The 26,149-nt window shown below is 41.9% G+C and overlaps 1 protein-coding gene across 1 annotated transcript in view; it reads left to right on the top strand.

The window, feature by feature from the left end:
* The window catches only part of PPP4R2 (protein phosphatase 4 regulatory subunit 2), a 67,034-nt gene extending 52,385 nt beyond the window's left edge, over positions 1-14,649 (top strand). The window contains exons 4-10 of the mRNA XM_057422990.1: positions 2,982-3,152; positions 7,966-8,059; positions 9,518-9,555; positions 10,002-10,076; positions 10,435-10,578; positions 11,060-11,328; positions 12,266-14,649. Coding sequence (XP_057278973.1) covers positions 2,982-3,152; positions 7,966-8,059; positions 9,518-9,555; positions 10,002-10,076; positions 10,435-10,578; positions 11,060-11,328; positions 12,266-12,579 — 1,105 coding nt within the window. The 3' untranslated portion in view covers positions 12,580-14,649. The remainder of the gene's footprint in view (positions 1-2,981; positions 3,153-7,965; positions 8,060-9,517; positions 9,556-10,001; positions 10,077-10,434; positions 10,579-11,059; positions 11,329-12,265) is intronic.
* The last annotated feature ends 11,500 nt before the right edge of the window (positions 14,650-26,149 follow it).

The following is a 26,149-nucleotide window of genomic DNA, read 5'->3' on the forward strand; positions in this document are numbered from 1 at the left end:
GACCTGCATTGTAGACTCCAGAAACCTGTACTCTTTCTTCCTGCTGTCCAGGAATCCACTGTGTTTCTGGTGCAGGACTGAGTTTTGTCTACACGATCGATGAGTCTGGAGCTGACTCAGTCTTAATGGTACAAATACTACTTCCTGTTGAGTGGCTGGAGTTTGTGTAACTTTCTGCTACTGGGATAAAACTGTTCCTTAGAAACTAGTTGCATAGATTGAAAGTCCGTCAAGACCATCCTCTAAATGGGCATGTATTTCAATGTCTAAATTACAACACTGAGCTCAGGAGCTCTAGAAGCATGAGACACCTCTGACTTGCAGCTAACTGCATTTTGTACCATAAACAACTGCTTCCATCTATGGTTTGAAATGTGAACTTAACACTTGCTTTTAACCAGTTAGCTTTCACACTGCTAAGTAGTGCAGCCCCAGCAGCAGGGAATTCAGAAGTGGTGAGAAAAACCTGCCTGAGAAAGAGTAGATGCCTAAACAGCAAGCCTGGCCTGAGCTCCTGCTGCTGTTGTTACATTGCTGCTAGCAACAGTTTGTTTGGTTGATCTGAAGTTGGTGCTGCTATGTCTGGGTTAGCTGTAGTCAGACTTGTGACTGCAGGATCAGTTTATCCTTAAACTGCTGTTTTTGTCTGTAAGCTGGACTGTATCACCTGGTTCGCAGTCACTGTATATTTGAAATACAGGATGAAAGAGGCTTTTTATATCAGTAGTGCAGTGTATTGCAGATGTAAGTTCTTAGTCCTCTTGTAATAGAGGAAATACTAAATCAAATTACATGGGTTTAAAACAAATGATAGTTTTCTAGACTTCAGTCTGTAAAGAGGAGCTGGTGGGTTCTGTTGTCAGGCAGTAGGTTGCCATTTTAGACTTTGGTTTATTTCAGCAACACAACACTGGGTTAATAGTCTGTGAAAAGTCTTAATATTTAGCAAGAAAGAAGTAACAATGAAAACAAAGAACAGCTCAAGCTTTAAAGCGTGGAAAAAATATCCAAATGGGGATGTCAAAGAATATTTAGAATAATAGTGGAATCTTCTTTCATGAGGCAAGTAAAGCTCTTGGGATGCTCCGTTGAGAGTAATCCTACTCTGGCATGGGGTTATTTACTGTGTCTTTTCTGTGTGTGTTTTGTGATGTGCTTATGTCTTAAATCTGTGGCTTATTATGCAAGCTTTGGTATCACGGTGGTAGCACTGCAGAGTTGGATAGCTTTCTAGTTTAATGTTTGTAGTAGTAATGCCTGATATTGTACACTGGGAACATAGTATTCAGCTTTGCCTGTATAATGCTGATTGGAGCAATAATCCAGTTGTTTTGCTTAGTGATGTTGTTTAATATATCTATGACATTCTCTTCTGGGACCTTGTTTCTTATTACTTTCCATTTTAATTTCTGGTTCTGTTATTCACTACAGCCTGTGCTCTCTGTTGTGAGGTGCTTAATGGTTTCTTGTAAGGAAAATGGAAGTTGCTTTCCTCATCGGATTCCCCCATTCTTGCAAATTTATCATTCTTAATAAAAGGCTGGGGGTTATTTGAATCTCTGTAGGTAAACCTGAGCTAAGCTTTCCCCCTTTTTATCTCATAATTACTTCTTTGAGACCAAGGAGAAAATGAAGGCAAAGATAACATGGCAGTGTGTTTATGGAGAGGGTAGGTAAATGTGACTTCATTGGTGTGGGGGTTTATATTTGGTAGTACCAGTGCTTGGGAATAGTGTGCAGGAAAGAAGCATCGTCACTTTGCTGGGGAGTCACCACATGTAGCTCACAGCACAGACAGTTGCATCAGTCCAGCAGAAGGTCGTATGTTACGAAGGGTTGAAAATAGTCAGGGCTGTTTAAGATAGAACTGCTACCACTGACAGCCTGTAGAAGTACAGCCTGTGGCTAAACAGCATTTCTTTCAGCATAAGTTCAGATCTTATGCTTGTTTGATCTGAACCTTTTCTTCCAGATTGCATATGCTACAGATAAATGTCAAAGATAGTTTTTATCTTTCTTTACTGTTGATTGGTTATTCTCCGTTTCTTCTTTGCCTCCACCAGCATCCCTGTCCTGCATCAGCATTAAAACAAGAAAATTGATAGTAAGTGAACTAAATCGGTTGCTTTCAAGTTGCTTCCTATGCTGCTAACAAACACAGTAGCTAAAGGAGGCCCAGAACTGCTTCTGGCTGTTGTGTAGGGTGATGGGTGTAGAAGGGCTTTCTCAGCACTTTCCTGCTTTGCCCATTGTATGCAATGTGAGACACATTTGCTTGAAAATCTCAATGTATAGGATTCTGTAAATGATAAGGCTTGTAAGTTGTAAGGCAGAAGGTACTTTGGAAAGACCTTAATTACTTACTGTTGTGGGAAGGTTTTTCAGGAGTCAGTTGTTTTGCTCAAATGTTCATCGGCAAGTTCTAACTGTTACACAAAATATTTGCCTTTCTGAGGAAAAGAGGTGCTATTAAATGCTTTTAAGGTGCCTGGATACTGAGCAGTTAGTTACAAAAGGCCTTTCAGTAACATTTTGTAACTGAAGCAGATAATGCTGTGTACAATTGCTGTGTGGTTTCCAGACTGAGAACACTTCTTCCCTTTCCTTTTTTTCTTGTTTTTGGTTTTCCCCCCTTCTCTTGGGTGCTCAGTGAAGGCTTTAGGTGGCATGTAGGCTTACTGGTAAACTGTGTAGAATAAGCACATATTTCACATTGAGGTTTGAATTGTAAGTGGGTATTGGTTCTCAAAGGAAATGGCCTACCCTGTTGTTAATGGCAATTGACTTGCATAATATTGTTCTTCTGTAATTATTTGAATAGTTACCATGCTTAAAATTCAGGAAGAAAAATAATACTGCATTACTTGCCTCATTTATCTTTGAACTGGCATAACCAGCATGAATGTTGTTTTGCAAACATAGTTACACTGGTTTTCTGTGGGTTTAGGGCTGACTTGCATATATTTTGTGTTTTTTTGCAGGGTTCAGTGGTCTCAGTTTAAAGGCTATTTCATATTTAAACTGGAGAAAGTAATGGATGATTTCAGAACCTCAGCTCCTGAACCAAGAGGGCCCCCCAATCCAAATGTGGAATATATTCCTTTTGAAGAAATGAAAGAAAGAATCCTGAAAATTGTTGCTGGTTTTAATGGGTATGTATAATTTGTTCTATAAAATCAGGATAACAGAAGTGTTTTTTCCCAGTTTTTAACTTGGTATCTATCTGTGACTGTTCGTTTTGCTTCCTCAAGTAGATGGGCAGAAGCAAAATACGTACCTTGGAAATGCATGATAGTAATTTCAGAACTTTTACTTTATTTTTCTGTCTTTGAATGAAAATCAGGACATCCTGTGACCCATCAGTCACTTTGGTGTTTTCAATATGTAGCTCATTTTTAAGTAACACAATTCAGTGAAGCATGGCATCACTCTGTGCATTTAACAGGTAAAATAGACAGTAAAGTTAGATTTCTTTCAGCCTATTTTGAAATACCTAATTGAAAAGTCTTTTGTGTTCAGCTCTCAGCGCCTTTATGGCAGTTCAGTAGCTTTTGAAGAAGTGATTCTGTGATGAACCTGGCGTGGCCAGGAGGCAAACTGTCCCTGGCTTTGAACTCTTAAGTTGTTCCAGAGTCAAAGTTACAGATAGAGCAATACTTGCTAACTGAGAGACTTGGGGTATTTGATCTATTGCTGACAGTGTCTTAAAGTGTGTCCCTTTTGCTGGCTTCGTAATTGTGGAAATTTTGTTTCCTTTGAAATAAAGCTCCTGATTGATTTTGATGTCTCACCTGGTGTGTCTGTTTTTTAATAGGTCGTGTAGTGTTCTTGTTTCTAGCCTAGATGACTTCCCATAAGCTGAGTCATCCTGCTGTGGGTCTCAATGCTTGCAAAAGACTTTTTCAGCATTTTTTTCTCAGCTTGTCAGTAACCCTGATGTTCTAGATTTGCAGGTGGTACTAACATGTCCTTAGTATCCTGTTTTGATGCTAGGTTAATAACTTTCACTGTCATTGTTCCATGCTACTTAATTTATTTGCAGTTTAAGTGTCTCTTGTAAATCGGATCTCCTCTTCCCTCCTGTTCCCTATTGTTGTTGTGTAGGATACTTCTAAGAATGTGAGATTCAGCAAGTTCTCAGCTAGCCAGTATTTATACCAGGCTACTTCACTGAAGGAATTTAAAAACAAACCTATTCTTTATGCCTGTCTCCCACCTCCCCCAGCTCTTTGTTAATGTTTCTCTGCCCACAAAATTTGTAATGTTCTCACAGGGAGAGAGCTAATGAATGGGCTGCTGTTATCTTCTCGTGTTCCAAAGTGTACTAAACAAACCTCTGGATAACAAGTCTGAAGCTTACTCTGTGGCCCTGCTATTTTGATCTATTGCTGTAACACTTAAGTGCTTAACTTCCTCATACTTTGAAGTGAACCACCCAGTCTTTGAGGAAGCAAGCTGTTTGCATTAGTTACCTTAAAGAAAGTGATGCTTTGGGATGTTTCAGAAGCTAGGATTGTAGACTAGCTAATTTAGTCGATCCTGCAACGCCTACAGTGGTTGTTGTGAAAGCTGAATCATGTGGTGATGTGTCCAAAAAGCATCAACAGCAGGTTTTGGTTGGTGCAATTGGATATACTCAGGCTTCTTGTTTAGAGTTACTGATGCTGTTTCAGGGTGCTGTAGTGGAGAAGGGAGCTACTTGGTGTGACTTTATTATTAGGATGTTTTTATTGGTGTTTGTATAAGAGTTAGGGAAAGAGTTCAGTAGAAGTACCTAAAAATTTTAAGTTTCTTTTTGTAGTCAAGGAAGCGATGAATTAAGAATGACCCCTGGTTTGGGGTCTTTCTAGAGGAAATGTGTTTCAAAGGAAACACAGATTGGCTGGTTTAACCTTACTGTACCTCACTTGATGTTGTGTAATATGCTTGCAGAGCCAAATTCTCATGCTATCTGTACTTTAGAATGCTTTGGAGTAAGAAATTCTTGACAGACTTTGCCATTTTCTTTATCTTTCTCAGAAAGTTTTGAGGTAAGTTATTGGGGATTTCTGAAAGAGGAATCTTCACAACATGGATAAAATAGACAACATCATAATCTAGATGTTAATTTATATGTATTTTGCTACTATTTAATACAGTTGTTAGACTGACATTTCCCCACATCCCTCCTGAATCCCGTCCGTCTGATGAATCTTTGGTTTGTAATTCATTCTGAACTATAGTGCTGTTTTGTGGTGTTTGCATAGGATTTGAAGTGGTTATCTTCAGCAGGCACATTAGGACTACTCATGCAGCTGATGCCTGGAACTAATTACATTTCTGAGCATTGAAGATCAATTCCTGTAGTGCTCACAGACTTCTGCATTGGTGTTCATGTATAAACTTATGCCAAGTTCAGTTACTTCTATTTTAAAGAAGTTAAGTTTTACCGAAAAGAATTCATTATGTGAAATTTAACTGCCAACCAGAAACATTGACGAATGTTGAAGGAATGACATGCAGAGATGATAGTGTGACACTTGGTGCCATCTGCTGCTCAGTAAACGAAGTTCAGTTTGCAGTGGAAAATTTTGGAGGGAAATGAACTGCTTTAAGCTTTTGTTTAAACAAACCTCTTACAACTGAGAGTAAAATAGGAAGGCAACTTCTGGAGTTAGTTGCAGGCTGCACACTTTGAGTATGCTTATTCCCCACATAGCTAGAATTATTGATCTTCACAGAATAGTTCCTGTATTGGCACTTCAGGTGACTGGCCAGGTACAGCTGGATACATATTAGGCAGTGATTCTCCAGGACCTTTGCTGATTTAGCTGTGTATTTTATTTCTGTGAAATAAATAGATTTTGAACGGACAGTATAATCCATCTAAAAAATTACAGAGTCTCTAATTATGGACTTCTCAACCCAAAGCCAAAGTGGCTATCAGTGAGAAACAGGAGCTACAGTTAGTGATGTACCCATGTGGAGAAGTTAACAGATCAGGTAAATTCTTTGTGACTGAATTAGAGTTAAGAGTTTTGTTACAAGAGGTCATAACACAAAAGCTGAACATCATAACGAATTTGGGTGTCAGAAAGATTACTGATTGACCAAAAGTTGCTCAACAGCAGCATAATTTGATTGATACTGAGGCAGCTTTAGGAAATGAATAATGTCAGAACCATTGTCATGCTTAAAAGCCTTCATGTAATAAACTGAGTTAAAAGGAACACTTATTTCTGGTTTGTTCTTGTTTGTACTTACCGTATTTTGGGAGTGGGGGAAGAGATATATTTCACCTCCCTATTTTGACCCAGCAATATCTTGCCTGTGTGCCAAAACACTTGGTTTCTGCCATTTTACTTACTTTTAAGCAATAACATAGTAAGACAAATGTTTTGGAAAGCCTGTTGTCTTAGACCATTACTTTCTGCAAGTGTTCATGTATTTAATGCTTCAGCAGCTGTACTTTAACTCTGCACAGCTGATTGATGAAGTTAATTTTTCTAGTCTCAGAAGTCAAGTAAAGCTAAGTTGGTGTGGTGTAATTCAGGGCAAATAGCAAGGGAAGGCATTAACTGGTAGGGTAAATGTGGTATGTACCTCCTGTGCTGTACTTTCAGATACTGGTGTTGGAAGTAGGGCTAAAGGTGGCCGCATTGTAGCCTACCTGTGTAGAATTTTCCAGTTGAGGGTTATAATTTCCACAGTAACATGATATACAGACAGTTCTTTAAAAACAGAATTAAATTGTTGACACTGGGGACTGATTACTGCTTACTTTTAGTTACAGTGAAGTGCCATGTAGCATGATTTATCGTGGCTATGCTGGCCTGTTTGCACTGAACTGATGGTAGATCTGTGCATCTTTAAGATGTGGCTTTTTAGCTAATGACCTAAGCTTGAGGCACATACTGTGTTAGCTGGTGAAATAGGCTTAAGAATCTGTACAGAGTTCATCAGAAAATAAAAGTTAAATTTTACAAAACTTACAATATAGGGATACACACACACGTATGTAAGTCTCTACACATACTGCTTTGGATTTGGTGTATCAGTCATATTCCCAATAAAAACAATGGTTCTTCAGTACTGTATTGTATCATATATTCTTCATAGATTGATTACTGAAATGTTTATGGCTTCAACTTCAAATAGTGAACTGTAAAAATGTATGATTCTGCATTATTTTATTGAAAAATACTTTAACATTTTACCATTTTGTCAGAAGTTTGTTAAAATGTGATACTGTGAATGTGCAATGAAAGTGTGTGACATCTCAGGTAACTAGTAAACATATGTAAAGAACTGATTTTCTAAAAGCTCACTTTCTCATGTAAGTAGGGATGAAGTGGAGTACAGAGCTGTCAGGAACTGGAATGTGTGAATGTGGTGCATATGGGTTTATGTATCTTGCTCTGAATTTAGTTATTGTTGCTGAGCTGTTCTGTAATAGATAAGTATACTGCCCAGTTGTGGCCAAGTAGAGTATTTGTAATAGCTAAAGACTTGTTAGTTCTACTGATTCCAATGTTTAATGCTTTTTCTGTAAATGTGTTTTGTAAAACATGAAATAAACTATGAGTTGAGAGGTTCTTTTAGCTCTAGTGTATGACTCAAATTTGTTTGGCATCACTTACCATTTTTGTTCCATACATTTGAATAATAAATACAGTCTTAAACTATTTTCCTGTTGACAATCTGATTTCCTTTTCATTGTTTTAATGGATCATTTACGTTGTGGGATGATATATTTAGGATTCTACCAGAGCGTTTTGTTGTGGTGAGCACAAAACATGGTGTGTTGTTACCTTGGTGTATGAGATGGGGGGAAAATAAGGCCTTGAGTTACTGCTCTATATTGCTGTATTGTCAGTACTGTTTTCTTTCTGTTTTCTCAGTAAGAGGGAGGAGGCATTATGTTCCTTCCTCACAGTGGTACTCATTAAAATCATATTTAACTGTTGTAAATCTATTTCCTTACAGCATCCCCTTCACTATTCAGCGACTCTGTGAGTTGCTGACAGATCCTAGGAGGAATTACACAGGAACAGACAAATTTTTAAGAGGTGTGGAAAAGGTATGTATGTTTCTGAGGGAGAGCACAGCTAAACAGGCACAACTACTGCTTAAATAACTTCTGAATTGCTGCCAAAGGTCTGTTAGTTTCATTATGGCTTGTAGCCATAGTATAGCTAATAGCTACTCTAAGTATATAAGTTGGTTTCATAACTTATTTTAAAACTGCTTTTTGATGTTAAAAGTTAAGACATAAATCTCAGGGCTGTAACTGTTGTGTTTCCTCCTCTCTGTGCAGTACTCAAACTGTAGTCTGTAGGGGTGTAATGTCACTTTTTGTCTCAAGTTCTAGCTAAAATGAAATAATCAGCTGAAATAGTTTTGAATTTTTTTGATCAGGCATTTCCTTCCACATTTGGGTTCAGATTAGGTGCAGTAGAAGAAGAAGGGAGGCCTCTTTCCCCAGTGTCTTTTGTTTCAGTATTTAAATCCTCTTTGTAGAAGACTGTGCCTTCATAAAAGCATACAGATGTCTAACAGTATTTTATAGCTTATTTCAGAATGTGGGATCATTCAAAAGTAGATCATGGTGTTTCAGGATGTAGTTCCACATAGGATTTTCCAGATGGCAAAATTGGCTTGAGATTGCTACTTCAACTTCTTGGTCAAAGAAAGTTTAACTTGTAAATGGAGTGATTTTTTTTTTTTTTTTTTTTTTCCCCTGTTACAGTGGATGCAATCAGTCATATTCTTGGAAGATGGGAAAGAGATGGTCAGGAATAAATGAGATGGGGATTTCACAAAGCTGTTTCTTAGCCAGTAACAAGATCTGTGAAACCACATCTCAGGCTTTATGAAGAGCCCTCATCAAAGTTCATCTGGGTTAATTCAGCTGGCCCTGTGATAAAAGCCACCCTGTATAATTGGGCTATGTATTGATTTGAAGAGAGAAACTTGCCTTTTAAGCTGGGTTTCTGGATGTAAAACCTAACATAGTTTGCAGTGTCATGCAGGAGGAGAGGTGGCTGAGCAAAACATACCAAATTAATCTTTATTTCTGCCCTTTTTTTATGTGGGGATGAAATAATTTAACATTGGAAATATGGCTGTGCCAAAAATAACTAATAGTGCTTGTGCACTTCTGAAAGCAGGGCTTGTGTATGAATAGAGCCTTGCTCCAGCAATTCAGAATTTGATCAGCATTTTGGAATACTTCATTTTCCAGAGATACTTCAGTTAGAAATTACAAATACTTTGGCCTGAGGCTTAATGTGCTGGCCTCATTGTGAGAGTAGCCCACTTATGAAAATACTGGCTTGTAGTGCAGTTGTGGCCTGACCTTGTGAAGGGGGAGCAGGAGTATTTTTTTATGTATCTGTCATCTGCTGGTAGCTTTCAGCCCAATTTTCTGTAGACATATTTTAGCAGATGTGACCAAAATCCTGTAACTTTAGTTTTGGGGTGTTGTCAAAAGCTGAAGGTTCTGTTTCTGAACTTTTACGTTGTTTGTGTATTACAGAATGTCATGGTTGTCAGCTGTGTACATCCATCTTCAGAGTAAGTTTAACCTTTTTTCCTTGAAACTTTAAGTTTGTGTTAGAAGGAGGGAGAATGTGTCTGATATATTTCATTGGCAGTAGTTGTATCGAGAAGACGTGCAGAGTTCAGTTTTCCTTATCAATAGTTAACAGTAGTGGTCTGCAAGCATTACCTGTAGTAATCTAGGAATGAGCAGCCAGCTTTGTAATTGGATATGGTACAGTTTGGTACTATCCCTGAACACTAAGCACTTATTTTGTACTATAGCTGGTGGTGGAAAAAATGGATACCTGTCTAACTGTTGCACTGTGAATTCATATCCCAGCCTGTGTCCCTGATATAACGTACAAGTAGAGAACCCTTTGAGGACTGACAGTGGGGGACTGTTTGAGTTGGGGGAAACTCTGTGCAAACATATAATTCAAAATTCCTTTATTAATAACTTTGTTGTTTGTTTTTGTTAGAAAAAATAATACCAATAGTTTAAATCGGATGAATGGTGTTATGTTCCCAGGAAACTCACCAGGGTATTCTGACAGGTAAGTTCAGTTTTGGGAGTTAACTTTTTCTGGATGAACGCAAGGTAGTTCTGGAAATAGCAGGTTCAGATCCCTTATTGCCTATTCTGATCAAAAATAGGTAGCCTCAAAAAATGGAGTGTGACCTGGAATACTGGGGGAAGGAGGGTAGAGGAGCTGTGAACATACACACTGTTCACTCTGGTCTTTGATCTTTTTGTGGCTTTGTTGTTCAGAATTTTTTTTAATTTAAAGTTCTATCATAGTTTACATGATGTGAGCAAGGAATTCTTTAAAACAAAGTTCTAGCTGCTTTCTGCCTATCATGAACAAATCACTGCTAAAAGGATGGGTTGTTTTTGTATTGTTCTTTTTCAAGGTCTAATGTGAATGGTCCTGGAACTCCCAGACCAGTAAATCGACCGAAGGTTTCTTTGTCAACTCCTATGACAACAAATGGTTTGCCAGACAGCGTGGAACATAAAGACTCAAGCTTGCAGCAAGCAGAAGACAAAAAACACAGGTTGGTGAGGAGGATGTATTGTGAGGTTTTATTATTCTCATTTTTTTCATTTACATACAAAAAATATTCTGAAAGAGGATGGCCACCTCAGGTATGCATAGTAACATAACTTGACAGACAAGTGTCTGCAGCAGGATTTGATGTGTACTTCTGCTGCTGTTTGGGTGTCCAGATAACAATTAACTCAAGTTCCCACAGTTACCATAACACATCTTGTAGGTGTATGTGATGTATGGTAAAAATGAAAAGTCAATAACAGAGTTCGGGAAGCCACAATTGTCTGTAATTTGGACCCACCAGAATAGCCTGACCACTCTGTATTTTCATCAGCAATTGGGAGGAGCAGTGGCTTTGAGGTGAAGTGAGTTCTACCATTACCTCTTGCAGAGTGTTTAACTTGAGGTAGCTGCTACTTTCTTGTGTGTTATGATGCAGTATGTTTTACTTCAGTAATAACTACAGCTGCTCTTGTTGTTTATAGTGAATCACCAGCATCTGAATCAGAAGGTGCTCAGAGCAGCCCAGTAAAAAATAAACATTCTGAAGATGATCCTGCAGAAGCAGAAGGACGTGAGGTAAAAAGACTTAAATTTGACAAGGAATGGGAAGTTGGAGATGCACCTAACCAAACTGCTTCCAGTGAAGTTTCTGTAGGCATGGGGGAAGAGACAGAGACATCCTCTACATCTCAGGATAAAGAAAAAGATGCTACTTGTGCCAGGCAGCACTGTACAGAGGAAGAGGAGGAAGGTATTTCAGATTTTATTGTCTTTGTTCTGTACATTTTCCAAGGAGATGGGATTTTCTTTGCTGGAGGCCAGTGCTGTTGGGATTGCTGAATGTCTCCAGTTGTGCATGAAGATGGACTGCTTGTTCATCCTTCAGTTTTGCATTACCTGGCAATCTGCTTTCTTTCTTTGTTCTACATCTCTATTAAATTTACAAAATGTACTTAAAATCCTCTTGGGCAGTAAGTGACACAAGGGTTGTAACGATGCACAAAGAACTTGAGCATCACTACTTTGGGGTATCATGAGATTTGTTCTTCTCTAGAATGGGGGTGGGTTCTGCCTATGGCTGTTAATAATACAAATTACTGAAATAAAGAGTAAAGTTGTGTTCTTTCCATGTCAAAAGTGAATTATGTTCCTTTTCCGTATGAACGAGGAAGCTGAGCAACAATCTCTTCAGATCCTTAGAACGGTAGAAACTACCTCACTGTAAGGCAGGCCCTGTACCTAATTAAAAAAAAAAATACTTACTTCTTACATATTCTCCAGAGTTTCCTTTTAATAATAATTTTTTTGGGACTCCTGCATTTGGAAAATATTCCTCTAGATGGTGGCGGGTGTACACTAGCAACGCTGATATCTTCAATGCTCCCGAAAGGCTGCTGCTGAACACAAGTGAAGGAGTGTGGGGAAACAAGTTAAAAATACTCGTTAGGTTGTGTCTTTATGCACTGAAGCTTAATTAAGCAAAACAACCTATTTAATTAAAATAATGGACTTTATGGTATATTAGGATGGTTTGGCTGTCCTGATGATGCTGGCTAGTACTTTACATCTTCTGATAACATCAGAGCTTGTCCCAGGCTATGTTGCAGAAGTATTGCTGGGGACGGAAAGTAGCAGGGTTAAGAAATGGTTAAAATGCCTCAGTAATGCTGTACTTTCACTGTTTCTAGAGTCCTTCATGTCTCCCAGAAATGTTGGTCCAGACAGAAAAGATCAAGAAAAAGACACTGAATCCTCAACTGTGAATGAAGAGACCTCTGAGGAGAACAATCAGATGGAGGAGTCTGATCAGTCTCAAGCAGAGAAGGATTTACACTCGGATGACAGTGCAGCTAGCGGATCTGCCAGTAGTGGAGCTGACTGCAGTGAAGCAGAGGAGTCAGGGTCCTATGCTAGTGAAACTCCAGAGACATCGTCAGAGACCCCGATGGAAAACAGCAATGAAGCCACAGAAGCTGCAGATGAACCTATGGAGCAAGACTAATTTAAATACACTTAGATGCAGTATTTTCCATAAGGCTCCGGTTTTACACTGTATAAATAATTTTATGTAATAAAGTGGACCTTTAGTTTTACAAAAAAAAAAGAAAAAAAAAGCAGGTTGTAAAATAAACTTCTCCATGGATTGAACCTTGAAAGAGTTGTACATGATAAGAACTGTGACTACCAGCTCCTTCAGGTCCTGCTTACCGCTGAACTTTCGTTTGGTCAAATCAGTGGTTTGTGTATAGTTTTTTTTATTTAGAATAAAAGTTTTTAAACTGGAAGGCAATTATAATTTTGACAACTTTTTTGGAGATTACCACACCTAGTTGTATGTAAGCAAGAAAGCTTTTTTTGTCTTTGTCTTTTTCTGACAGCTCTAGCAGTTACTTCATGTTTTGGTTACAGTTTGAACATTTGACATGTGAACTTACGGGGTTTCATGCTGGTTTCCAGATTTTTATTTGAATACACACTATGAAACCTTATGTTGTGTGTTTCAAATGTGTTACATTTCACACACACATGTATATGCACGCATGCACACTTATGTGTACCCTCACTGTTCTAAGGGGGAAATGGTATATTTTTCTGTTTCTATAAAAGATAAACACAGTAAATACTTTTTTCTATAGGGAAAGACTGACTTCACCTCTCAAGGCACTTTGTTTTGCCTCTGGAAAATGAAACAAAGGAAATCTGGCCCATGTGAAACCCTGGAACTACTAATGTTGAAAACACCAGAGTAAACACATTCCAAGAGAACTGTTCAGATCACAACACTTTTGTATACTTCTGAGGTGCCTGAGTGAAAGGATTTCATTTTATTTATGAGAAAATGAGCTTTATGTTGAGAACGTTGTAATCAAAACGTAGCTTCAACTTTTGTAGGAGAAATGTTTGAAAACATGATAAGAAAAATACCTTGGAAGAAACAAAACAGGTACTTGCTTTTTTGAATGCTTCTTGGAACATTGTGAACATTGTAGAGAAGTCTCAATTACCTGAAGGTAGGCGGGATAGCATCGGTAAACTCACACCACTGTATTGGAAGGATTAATCCATGACCGTAGTTATGTACCTGAGCTGAACGACTGAAAGGTTTAGGGGTGCAGAGAAATCACCATGAATTTGTACAACATTTTGGAAGTGAACTAAATATTTTTGAACATGCTACTTTGACAGCCAGTGTTACGTTTTCTTTTCCAGACCAGCTCAAAGCACAAACTACTGCTTTAAACCCTTGGTATTTTCCGGTTCCCATATTTAAAGACATGCAAGCTGCAACCTCCCAGTCACAATTACTGGCTGCCAAATTTCTACCTGTTTCTTCAACTGTACCTTTTTGATATTTAGAGTTTTTAAATTTCTGTAAAGTAGATTTTTTGTAGATTGTAATGAGTGCTCACTGCCATTGTGGAACGGTATATAATTGTATAATTCCTGTGTGTAAACTGAATGCTTGGGCTTTCAATACAGTATTCATATAAAGCAATAAATATTAATGTTATGAAATATCCGAGTACACTTTTATCAGAATTGTCCCTCTTTTTGGTTTTTAAGTTCAGAGCTGAAGTACAAAAATGACCTCTAAAATGCATGCTGATAGTTTCTTGTGCTACTACATGGTATGCTTGGGATTGGTTGGGGAGGATCTTAGGTTTTGATTAATACCGGAATAATTTGGCTCAGAGGGAGTATTTACAAAGCTGTTTCTTGCTGATGTTACCTTTCAAGTTCTAAGCTGACGGGATTCAGGGAGGTGCTTGCCAAAACAATAAACATCTCATTGCTGGAGATCCCCTTACTGAAGGAAAATTGTACTGTGACTCACTAACATTGTGCTGAAGGGTTGGATGTGTGTTACAAAACTAAAGGACTGAACCAAAATGTTGGCATGAGGAAGGTTTAAAATACAGTGACAGCTTCCACTGCTTTGGTCTTGGGTCTTTCTTTTTTTTAATATTTTGCCAATGAGACAATTTTAAGGTTTCTAAGTTCAGAGATTTCTGAAGTTTTCTTTAGACTGTTTATTTGTGAAGATACTGTCAATAAACTTCTTCTTTAAGCACCTCTGACCTTCCGATACGTTTGTTTTAGCAACAAGCAAGCCTTGCAGGAGAACTTTGACATATAAATGCACTTAAATATCTGCTGCTGTTGGTGCCGTGGCTAATAAAATGAAATTCATGCTTTAACATCATAGTAAACATCTTAGTGTTAAGTATGGGCCTACATTTAAAGATTGCATTTACTAAATCCGAGAAGATTCCTTCTCTGTGGATTTAAAGCCCCAAATGCATGCGCTGTGTTCTAAGCAGCTGCATTGTGCTTGGACAGCGTTCATGGGCATATTTCCTATTAAAAACTTTATATAGGAGCAGAATGGAGAGGGGGATGACGGTTTACTTTTCTGCGTACAAGGTAAAGGACAGCCCTTAAATTCTGCTTTTGGTATTCAAAAGAACCCTGCTATTTTGGGTAGTCCTGATACCAGGAAAAAAGGGTTAACGTTGTGCCTGCTTGCTTAAGCAGTCGCTGTGCTTGGTGAAGCAGAACCCTAGGAGTCAAAGTTGCTAGAACAGTGAAGCAGAATAGTAAGGGTTACAGCTGCTAGGCAGAATTGTAGTAGGTAAGATTCATAACTTAACATTTAAGACATTCTTGTTTAAACAGTATCTTTAGAAAGAAAAGGAACAAAAGACAGCCAGAGTAACAAAATTTGCAAACTTGACAAGTTTCTGCTTTAAGATACATAAAACCGGCTTGTACCAAACCTGAGGTTTGGACAGGAGCTGAAACCCCATTGAGTCTGTGTGAAAGCAAGAGGTTACTCGCAGTGATGAAGAGGAACCACAGGCCTTCATCCTCATGACCCCCTAACGACCACCACCAGGAGGCACTGCACAGGCACACCAATGGGACGAATGCCAGAAAACTAATTATAATACTAGACGGGAATAGGTTTTGCATATGTATTAGGCGTGAAGCAATCTCATGTTTAGGTAATCATTATATGTAATATAAACGAACTGAATGGCGAGGGAAAGGTGCGCATGCTTTTGGAGGAACGATCCCCCATGCGCCTCAGCGCTGAATAAAGCATGCCTACTTTACAACTCTAACGAGCTGTGGAGTCTATCCGTGTATCACTCCATTTCCTTCAAGTACCTGAGCTGCTCTGTCAGCCCTGAGTTTTAGGCCTCAGGCCCGACTTTAATACTTGCAATAGAGGAAGCTTGCCCCTGCAGCATGTGCTGGGGTTATAAAGCCTCGCCCCCCTCCAGAGCGATGTCTCCCACTAACCCAGGCTGCGTCACCGCCTCATTAAGGTAATTAACCAGGTGCGCCGCTGGGCTGGGCTCTGCTCCCCTTACAAGCAGCGGCTGAGCGCAGCGGGGCGGCGCCATGTGGCGGCCCTCGGTCAGGGCTCCGTGAGGCGGCGGGGAGTGAGACCGAGGCCGTGGTCCCGGCGCCGGGCCGGGGCGGGCCGAGCCGAGCTCTGCTGGTGGGAAACGAGAGTTTTCCCGAGTGAGAGCCCGGGGGAGGCGGCGGGGCCTCTCCCGGGTGGCTCCGGTGACAAATCCCTGCTGACAGACCCCGGCCTCCGCAGGGAGGTGGCCTCCGGGACGCGCTGCAGGTCAGTGAGGATGTCCCCAGATACTTAGGGTAAATCACCTCAGCAGCAAGTTAAGCCGTTGTTCCTCGTGTCGTCCTCTGCTTCCACTCTATGAGGAACACGGCTGGTGACCAAATTCCTGCAGGCACTTCTCATTGTGTTGGCAACCCCCTTGGTTTATCCACCCACCCTGATTTGTGCTTGCCAGACTAAACAAACACATCCTCCTGCCCTTCCCTCACCATATGTGCTGTTCTGAGCCTTTGCTCTTCTCCCATGTGTCTCTCTGTGTCCAAACCAGGACCCAGGATGCCAGCTGGAGCCTCCCAAGCGATGCCTCTGGAGTGTTCTGTGTACGTTTCCAGGTGAGAGTCGACTGTATTTGATTTGAGGTCCACCATGACCTCCACGTCATTTTCTGCCCAAGTTGTTTCTGAGCTGCCATGTCGTGTGGCATGTATTTTACCTCAAGCATACTGTTCCCCTCCCTCATCTTCTCCCAGCTGCATTGTGATGTTTTGCACCCTTTCCAATTTTTTGTTTTATTTTTAATTCTCATCCTGTTCCATGAGGTCTTTAGAAGTGGTTTTCCCTTCACTGTGCTCTCAGGGCCACTTCACCTGCAGTGCCATCTTGTTATTAACACTCTGGAGCAGACACCTGTGGGATTCAAACTGTCCTTAAGCTGTGCTGGAGGCGAGCACAGAGAAAGCAGCGCTCCCAGCCTTTATCTCTGAGACAGTGCAGTTCATGTTTGCTTCATTATTCTCTACTTACGCAACAAGTGCAATAGTTGTGCGTTAGGGTCTTCAGTGAGGGCTGGTACTGGTGTGGGCCAAGCGGCTCGTCCCTGTGGGTTTCAGGTGAACCGTGGCAGGCAACAGTTCCAGACTTCTCCCACCCCTTGCTGTGCCCCTCAGGCAGCATTGGTACCATTCACCTCTCAGCACTGTTTCTTGCAATAAGCCGGGGCTGCTGGTGAAACCTTTGCAATGCCCGGAGGCAGAACTGAAGAAATGACCTGGGAAAGCTGCCTGGCTGCCAACTGCTGCCTGTCTTGCTCTGGGCTCCGAGGTGGTTCCAGCAGTGACCACAAAGTCTTCCTGGTCCATTTTTAATGCTCAAACTTGCAGAACATCAGTCACAAGGATTGAGAAAGGGTGCTGAAAAGCAGGATGGGGCAGAGGGGTTCCTTGAGCATTTATTTCTTGGTCATTCATCCTGGAGAAGGCTCTGAGGTGACCTTAGAGCAGCTTCCAGTGCCTAAAGGGGCTACAAGAAACCTGGAGAGGGGCTTTGGGCAAGGGCCTGTAGGGACAGGACAAAGGGAATGGCTTTAACCTGCCAGAGGGGAGATGGAGATGAGCTCTTAGGCAGAAGTTCTTCCCTGTGAGGGTGCTGAGGTGCTGGCACAGGGTGCCCAGAGAAGCAGTGTTCAAGGCCAGGTTGGATGGGGCTTGGAGCAAGCTGCAATAGTGGAAGGTGTCCCTGCCCATGGCAGGGGATTGGAACTGGATGAGCTTTAGGGTTCCTTCAAGCCATACATTCTGTGATTCTATGATTCTGCTTCTGTGCAGTTGAACAATGCAGGGTTGTTTGAAACACCTGATGAAAAGGTTCAAACCAGGCTGCAGAGTGGCCAAGAGCCCTTCTTAACGTTGTTTTGTGATCTTGTGGGGAACAAAAATGAGGGTGATTGATAGAAAGGCTGGTGAGAAAGTGGAGCCTTCTCTGCCTGCAGCACCGACAGCACGCTGTAGTAACGAGTGTGGAGACGGTGAACTCGGCCAAGCACAGCAGTCTTCACACTCTTCAGCTCGCGAGCGGAAGGACGTGGATTCCCGGCGTAGGTAAGCAGGGGAAGGAAACTTATGTTCAGGTTCCTTCCTGTAATGAGGAACCCGAGAGCGGGGAATGCAGAGCTGCCCTCTGGGACATGGGGGCAAGGCATGGGGAATAATCTGAAGCACGGATGGGAGACGTTGGGCCTCTGGCTGCACACTGGAGACCCGCATTCCCTGGATGGCATTCCTGCATTCCCTCTCTTCCTGGAGGTCAGAGGCTCCCTGTGGCACCACTACATTTGCGTGTGCCAAGTGGAGGAGAGGTCTCTGGCACCTGACAATGACAATAAAGCTCTCTCGGCAGTGCTCTTCTTGCCGAGCAACACGGTTACACCCGGGAGAGGAGCTGAGGCACCCACCGACCCTGTGGGCGCTTTGTGAGGAGGGCGCGGCCTCTGAGGGTCCAGAGAGCGGCTGGCCGGGACCGCAGACCCCCAAACCCTCCTGCCGGCTCTCCCTGAGGCGGGCAGCGGGGCCATTCACTCCTCCGCGCCGTCTCCCGCCCCTCGGTCCGGCCGTTCGCGCGCCGCCGGAACAGGCTGCGGCCGGCAGAGGGCGCCGCCGCGTCGGGATGGTGCCGCGGCGCCATTTTGCGGTCGGCGGGTGGCGCTGGGTGCCCGCGGCGCTGGGTGTGTGAGGCGCTGCTCGCGATGAGGTGGCGGCAATGGCGGCCGGGCCCTGCAGGTGTGTGCTCCGCCGGCAGCGGTCCCTGTGCGGAGCGGACCGCCGGGGCTGTGCTGAGGTGCGCTGCGCAATGCCGGGAGTGGAAAGGACAAAGGCGTGAAAAGAGGGACGATTTAAATAGGGGGATAGCAGTCATAACTGCTCTTATGTTTTTACATCGGAAATAGCCTTATCTTCAGTGGGATGTGCTGAGACATGAAACAGCTTCTGCAGCAACTCTGTCAAACACCTCACCTAAGTGCTGAGAAATTAAATTGACTTCCTCCAGATCAGGAGATGAGCATCCAAATTCAAGGTTTTGGTTTTGTTTGTTTTTAAATCAAAGATAATTCTATAATTCTAAGTTTTGCCCTTCTAAAGATTCACACCTTCACAGACTTTCCTCTCGCACCCTTACTCCAAGTGAAAGTCGGGTTGTTTCTGTATTGATTTCATGACTCCAGGAGGTGGAGCTTTTGAACAGATGCTACAACACAGTAGAACAGGCACTGGAGATGCTGTGGGAGTTATCAGCCTAAGAGGTGAGCCTTGCGAAGGGTTTTTTGCTCCTTCCCTGGCCAAAGTTGGAAAGTGCTGTAACTTTGTTACTGTATCTGTAGGTTACAACAGGCTGCAGGTTTAACACCAGTTTGCTTGAGAGGGGTTGATCCTGTCAGGGATTCAGTGGCGAGAGTGCTGCTAGCCTGGCTTGTCAGGAAAATCAGGGGAAGGGATACAGTGCAGCATACTTGCATTGTGTCCGAGCCTCTGCTTCCCCTCTACAGTCCCCCAAACCTCACAAACCATTGGAACAAGACCATGGAAAAGGTTTCATCAAATCAGTGTGAGTAACAGGAAGCTTTTATGCTCTGTGTGCTGCATTGAGGAGGGGCATTATCTGTTCTCCTTGCTCATAGTGCTTGGGAAAAGGAGTTATGGATTTAGATGGCCACAGGGAAAGAGGCCAGGTGCTGGGGTGGTGGTGAGGATAAGTGATGTTCTGGAATAGGTCACCCAGCTTTCATAAAGCCCTGCTTCCCCATGATGGAGCCAAGCCCTATGATTTGAGATGGACTAGATGACTTCTTCAGGCAATTTCTGCCTCTTTTTTTTAACTCCTTGTAATTCAACACTTCTGGAAGGTTTCTGTTTTATTGGGCAATGGGAAAGTATGAAATTGTGCATTGCCCTGCCCTTGGAATCAAAATACATCAAATCCAGAACCTCAAGTCTGATCCTCAGATGCAGTGTCTGGGAAACTGAGGATGCCTCCTGCAAGGAATTATGGAATCATAGAATAGTTAGGGTTGGAAAGGACCTTAGCATCATCTAGTTCCAGTTACATGGCAAATGAGAGATTAATTGGTTTTTTTCTTTCTTTCTCCAGGTAGTTTCTTTTTTATCTCGTATTTTCAGTACCTAAAGCCTTTTCCAGTCTAGTTTTAGAAGAGATGTGATAAAGCTCAGTTGCTTGAGGTATTTAAGATAATTCTACTCTCCAGTGTGCTTGCTTTTCAGGAATGGTTGGTTATTTGGTTTTTTTTTTCCCTTAGATCCTCAGAAACCCTCTTTATTCCATCCTGTTTCCCCAAGATATACTTGAAGGTATGGTAATTCTTCTAACTTACATCTATTACTGAGGGACAAGCCTTTCCCTTTGGAGCCACTCCTCTCATGTGTTGAGTCATGTTGACTCATTATCTTTGCTCACAAATGAGTCCCAATGAGTTCAGGTGCTCTTTCCTGAACTCCAAGGCCTGTCGTGCATTTTATTACAACTTGTAAAGATGGTAAGGAGACATGCTGGGTTCTCCATCTAGTAAATGACTGTTTATGTGCGAGTCAGAGAGGGGCTCCTACTTACCACTGGCGTCACTTACCTCCCTGGGAATCTTAGTGAGGAGTGACTGAACCTGTTTACGTGGGCCTCCTTGCTTCATGCAGGTACCACATCCAGGACTTTGCCTTTGGATGTTACAGGTGCTGGCACACCCTCCTACAACAGCAGGCCCTGGTCAGGGACTGTCTGCACTCTAAGTTTATTCGAGGAGCGATTCCTTTAAGTTCCTGAAAAGTGCTGGTAGCAGGATGTTGACACATGTCCTTTCCCTGCAAAAGTGACTGCTCTGATCACTGGGCTGTCAGGTGGTGCCCAAACTTGATCTTTTTTTTTCCTGTGGATCCATACAACTTTGTCCCTTCTTGTGTACAAGGGATAAATTAAAGTCATGTGGACAATAAAAAACTTATTATGAGGCACTTCTTTCTGTGTAATAGTGTAATTTAGAACAAAGTCTACCTTAAATGGCAAAAGGAATGCTTGTTTTCTCAGTGATCTAGGAATATCAGAGTACGTCTGTGCTCAGAGTCTTACCAGCTTCTTTCTACTTCTGTTCTTTTGATTATTTATTCCTTTTTGCATTTTCTTTGACTTTCAGCTCAAAAGAGCTGTGTGCCATGCACCAAAGGCCTGCCTCTTCAGATCTCTGACTGTGGGCCTTGGATATCTTGTTTAAATACATGTATTCAAAGGGGCCCGTGTGTGGCAAAGACCAGAACTAGGCACAGAGCCTCTGCTTAGAGACTTGGCAGTACCACTGCTGAAATACCCCACAGAAAATAGACCTGACTGTGGGGTCTCAAAGGAGATTGTTCTCTAAACAGCAGTTTTGCATTACCAAGGCATTATTGCAGAACTCTGTTAGTTCACAGAAACCTTAGGCAGGCTTTCTCAGCCAAGTGAATACCCTTGTATTCCCATATATAGCTATCTTGTATAGCTAGATATGAATATGGAGAGGTAGGAACCTTTAGAGGTAAGTTACTCTGCAGTTGCAAAAAAACCAGCTCTTAAACATAAACATTTTCTTTCCCTTCATTTGAAATAGTTAACAGTGGTCATTTCACCTTTATATATTTTTTAGTAATTTTCAAATAATAAAATGAACTTCCAATTTAGGAACTTAATGAAAAACATTAACCCAATCTTTGCATCCTCATAAGAGGGTCAATATATGGATGTATCTTTTGTAGTGCCTGGCAATAAACTCTCAGATGTTTGTAAAACAGGCTACTCACAATTTTGTAGAGTAACACCCCCCCCACACCCCCCCCAGAAACTGAAAAACAGGTTCTCAATGAAAAATTGAGGACTTTGAGAAGAATCCTTCATGTGAGTATGTAGGAGGGATCTTCACCATTAACATCTACTTTATTTCAGCTTGGAGGATGTCTGTTAACAATGCAAGCTCATCAGCCTAGCAGTAGTGGAGTAGGGTCAAGAGGTTGGGCTTGGTGCAGGTTTGAGGTTGTTGGGTTTTGCTGTTTCTCTACAGGTAAGGAGGGACATTTCTTATAACTTCTTTGTGACTTTTCCTCCCCTAATAGAACCTAAGCTACTGTTTTCAATTCAGTTAAATCTGTTTTAACTAGAAGGAAGGCTATGTGATGTCTGGGGTGTGATGTATTAATAAAATGGCTGGGACATTGACCTAACATGAAAGATGTGGTTTTGATGAAGGAGGTGTATTTCCTTCTAAATGGGAAAGGAGGCAAGAAGCCCAGCTCTGATGTTACTTCAGCTGAATTTTAGCCAAGTAATGCTGGACTGACCAGCCTCTCCTGCCCTGTTTTAAAATGGATGACAAGAGAAGTGCCTGTAGTGCATTACCTGCTTGGACTTAAGCCACTGTCTCCTTTTAGGAAACTGTAGTAGTTTATAAAGTGCAACATCTTCAGGGACCAGTATGGCTTTGATCAGCTTTTGTTAATGAGTGAAGCAACTAATAATGCACTCGCTTTCCAACAGCAGTATCTTTCTCTCATGAGATGCCAGCAAGTACTTTAGTGATTTTTGAGGTTTGACACAGGATGGTTGTGTTACCACCTGGTTGCACAGAGAAAAGAAGTATTAGGTGATCTCCTTGGGGAGATGAAGCACAAAAAAGTAAGTGTGAACTGTGTGGCTACCACAGCATAAAAATCATTTTCTGTTGTGCAGGTGAACTAAAAAGTAAAGGCAGACAGACAAATGAGCCCTTCCAGGCTGATATATCTGTGCTCTCCAAAGCAGTAGTGCAAGGAATATCTGATCTCACCACAGGTGAACTGGAGCAGCAGCATGGCAAAGAGAACTGAGCCTCCCAGCTAATGGTGTGATGGAGCAGGCTGCCCTGTGAGCACAAGGTCTTCTCTTGCTCTGTGTGAATTTCTGGCCAGGGCAAGTAATGTATTGATTCTTACTTTCTGTGGGGTGTCTGGCTGTTAGATCTGCCTTTGATTTTTCTTTTTAGTGCTACTTTTAACTATGACTCTGCTCACTTCCCAGCATGCAGGAATACATGACTGGATTTGCTCTTTCTAGCTGAGCTGTGGAAAAAAGTTCATGTGGGACAGTAGTAGCTTCAGCTTGTGTGTACACCCCAAGGCAAACTGGGTTTGATCTGTGAATCATAAAAGGGCTTTAGGTGGGAGTGCTGAATTCTTTTGCATGGGGTTAATTAAGAAGTTTGAGAGAAGTCATCCAGCCTCCCATAGCTAAAATAATTCCCCATATAGCACCTTCTGCAGGGATACATCTCTTGTTTGTAGCTGTATTATTCTTCTGCAGTCAGCAGCAGGCTGAGTGTGGTGTCTGGCATTGCTCTCCTGTGCGTGCTCTCGGACTGAGAAGGCAGCTGAACCGTGTGATCTGATAATGCAGGGCCTTGCCCGCTTTCATGTGGTAGGTATTCACACTTGGGGATGTCTGATGTTTCTCTGGAAACGTGCACTCTGATTCCAAACACTACTCAGCTGCACTTCTGCTTTAGCAGTCTCTGCCTGGGACTTGCACTGGTACAGATATGTTGGTGAATTTAGCTTCTTCCAGCAGACTGCCTGATCTGGTGTGTACTTTATGTGTGAATTTATGGGAGAATGTGCTGCTGTATGGGCTCTTTCCCCTTTCCCACCCACCCCTGGAATTGTTTAGCACAGACTATATTGAAGAGGGCATGACAGCTAGCACTGGACAGATGGGAAGGGCAACTGATAGTAAACTAGTCCTTTGAGTGATCTATGGGCAAAATCTGAGAGGTCAACCGTAAGATCTTTGATCAGGCACTCACTTAAAGGACAGACTTGACAGGAATGCAGAATTAAGCCTGACAATAAAAGTAGTTCCTAGAACTACTAGCAAGTTTCACTGATAAGGAGCTCCAAGTCTTGGCATGTCTTAACATTTGTGATTCATTCCAGAAGTAATACAGAACCAATATTTTCTATAACTGCATTTAAAAGAAGTGTCATTTTATGTTGGAGTCTGCTGCTTTTAGCAATGAAATTATTTGCTGGTGAACCTGTCAGGTTGTGGCTGCACAGTCTCTCTTTGGCTGGTGGTTGTTAGAAGCAGTGCTCCTGTGCCAGTGGTTGCCCTTTAGACCCGAATACATCTGGTACTATTTAAATATGTAGGAAGGCTGGGCAGCTTTTTTAATTTTAAACCAGCATTATTTGAACTAGGTCAATCTTTATAAAAGTGTAATGAGAAAACTGTAATGCAGGAGAGGGATAAGACAAAGGAAGGGGGGAAATGGAGAAGGAAAGCTGTAGGTAGATCAAACAGTTTGTGGCAGAGTGTGAATCTGAACCTCTTACTTCTGAGTAAGGAAGTAAGAACTCAGTTCCCAGAACTCAAAGCATTCAATACTGTTCTAATGTTACCCTGTCCTTAGCTGTCACCTGGGCATGAGGCTGTTCAAAGGATCCGAATGTGTCTTTGTGATGTTTGCTGATCTAAATCTACTGCACATGGCTGGAGGAGCTGGTTAACTTCTTGTGTGAAAGGTTAGTCTGCAGCTGAAATTGCTTTAGGTGGCTCAGCTGTATTTTGTCAATAGAATGTGCCATCAGTGGAGGAATTGGCAGTAAAGTAGCTTCTGTGTGCTTGTAAATGGAAATCACATTTGAAGGGCAGCAATAGAGTATTTGCTAGATGCAATCAGCAATTGTATCATTACAAAGTTGGTTTTCTGGGATTCAGAATTTGAATGTGTTTAATTGCAATGGGCTGATACGATTTATAGCTTGGACGTGATACTTTTTCATCTATTTTGGCTGCTGGAAAGTGAACTGTGAGATGTGAGTTGTATGCTAGCGAGTTCAGTGGAGGGAAGAAAGTGATGCATTCCTCATGTATTTATGTGTTGGGAATATACCCTGTAACATCTCTGTAAAAGTCTTGAATGTTTGCAGGGTGGTGTTCTCTTGGCATGGTGATCTTTTTCTTTCTAGGTAGATGAGATGGAAATATCTTGCCAAGTGATGAACATTTCATAACCATGAGCACATTTTAGTGTTGATTTCTGTCCGTAGCTGAAACATGTGGAGCAGGTTGACCTATTTATTTAGACTGTATTGATGGGGGCCTACAAGCTTTTTCTGCATGGTGTGGCTGTCAGAGTAAGGCTTGATCTTCATTGGAGTCTTCAGGTATCACTGTAGAACAAGTGATCTTGGACAGCGTTTCAACGCATCTTATTTGTCCACACAAAGTAGGTTCCTACTTGTAAAGGACCTTTTAAGAAAGTATTTAAGAGCAGCACATTCTGGTTTGCGTGGAGGGAAACAGCAAAAATTGTCACCTAATCTTGATCAGCTATATCATGTTGTCTGTCTCTGTCCATGAGTGCAATGAGGCACACCTTGCTCATATTTGAAAATTGGCCGTCAAAATTATGCAGTTCCATGAACTCTTCACTATTCTTTATGAAATACTGTCATTAGTTGATAGAACTATGAAATTTTCTATAGCTGGACCATGGTAAAACTTCTAATGAGTCAGTCCAGCCCATATGTGTTTTGTACAAAGCAGTTCAGTGCCACTCTTGGATACCAGTTTAATCCTTCTCCAAGCAGTCTGTGAGTCAGTGTCCCAGGGTGTCAGCCTGCAGGAAAATACATGACTCTTTGCTGCTTGGTACCATTTCAAGGCAAATGTGAAAATGAGCTGAGGCTGCTGCCGTGCTGAGCTGCCACACAGAACTGAGATGATCTTGCTGGCCCTTTTCTGTGGGAATACAGTTGTGCCTCTCTTTGCTGTGGCTGTGGCTCTGTTGATCACGTCTCTCCACTGTAATACAGTGGTGATGGGGACTGGCTTTTTTTGATCAAAACATATATTTGGCTGTGAGTAGAGATGCTGTTGCTGCTTCTGGCTTAATCTGTTCTTCCTGCTGATCTCTGCCCTGAGTCGCAGCAGTTTGGGTAATTGGTGACACAAGATTTGTTTGTTTAGGTTTTTTTAGACTTAGCTCTTCAATAAAGAGCCCTGAACAGCAGACATGCTCTGGGGTACGTCACCCAAGCGAGGGGGCTGTCCTCAGTGAGCACTGTCCTGCCTGAGGATAAAAAGATGGGATTATGGAGCAGCTGTATTCCCTCACTGCAGGGAAGGGAGAAGGGGT

The sequence above is a fragment of the Pezoporus wallicus genome, unplaced genomic scaffold (genome assembly GCF_028554395.1).
Source record: "Pezoporus wallicus isolate ANWC-B61680 ecotype Strahan unplaced genomic scaffold, APGP_CSIRO_Pwel_v1 contig_7073, whole genome shotgun sequence".
Classification (NCBI taxonomy): Eukaryota; Metazoa; Chordata; class Aves; order Psittaciformes; family Psittacidae; genus Pezoporus; species Pezoporus wallicus.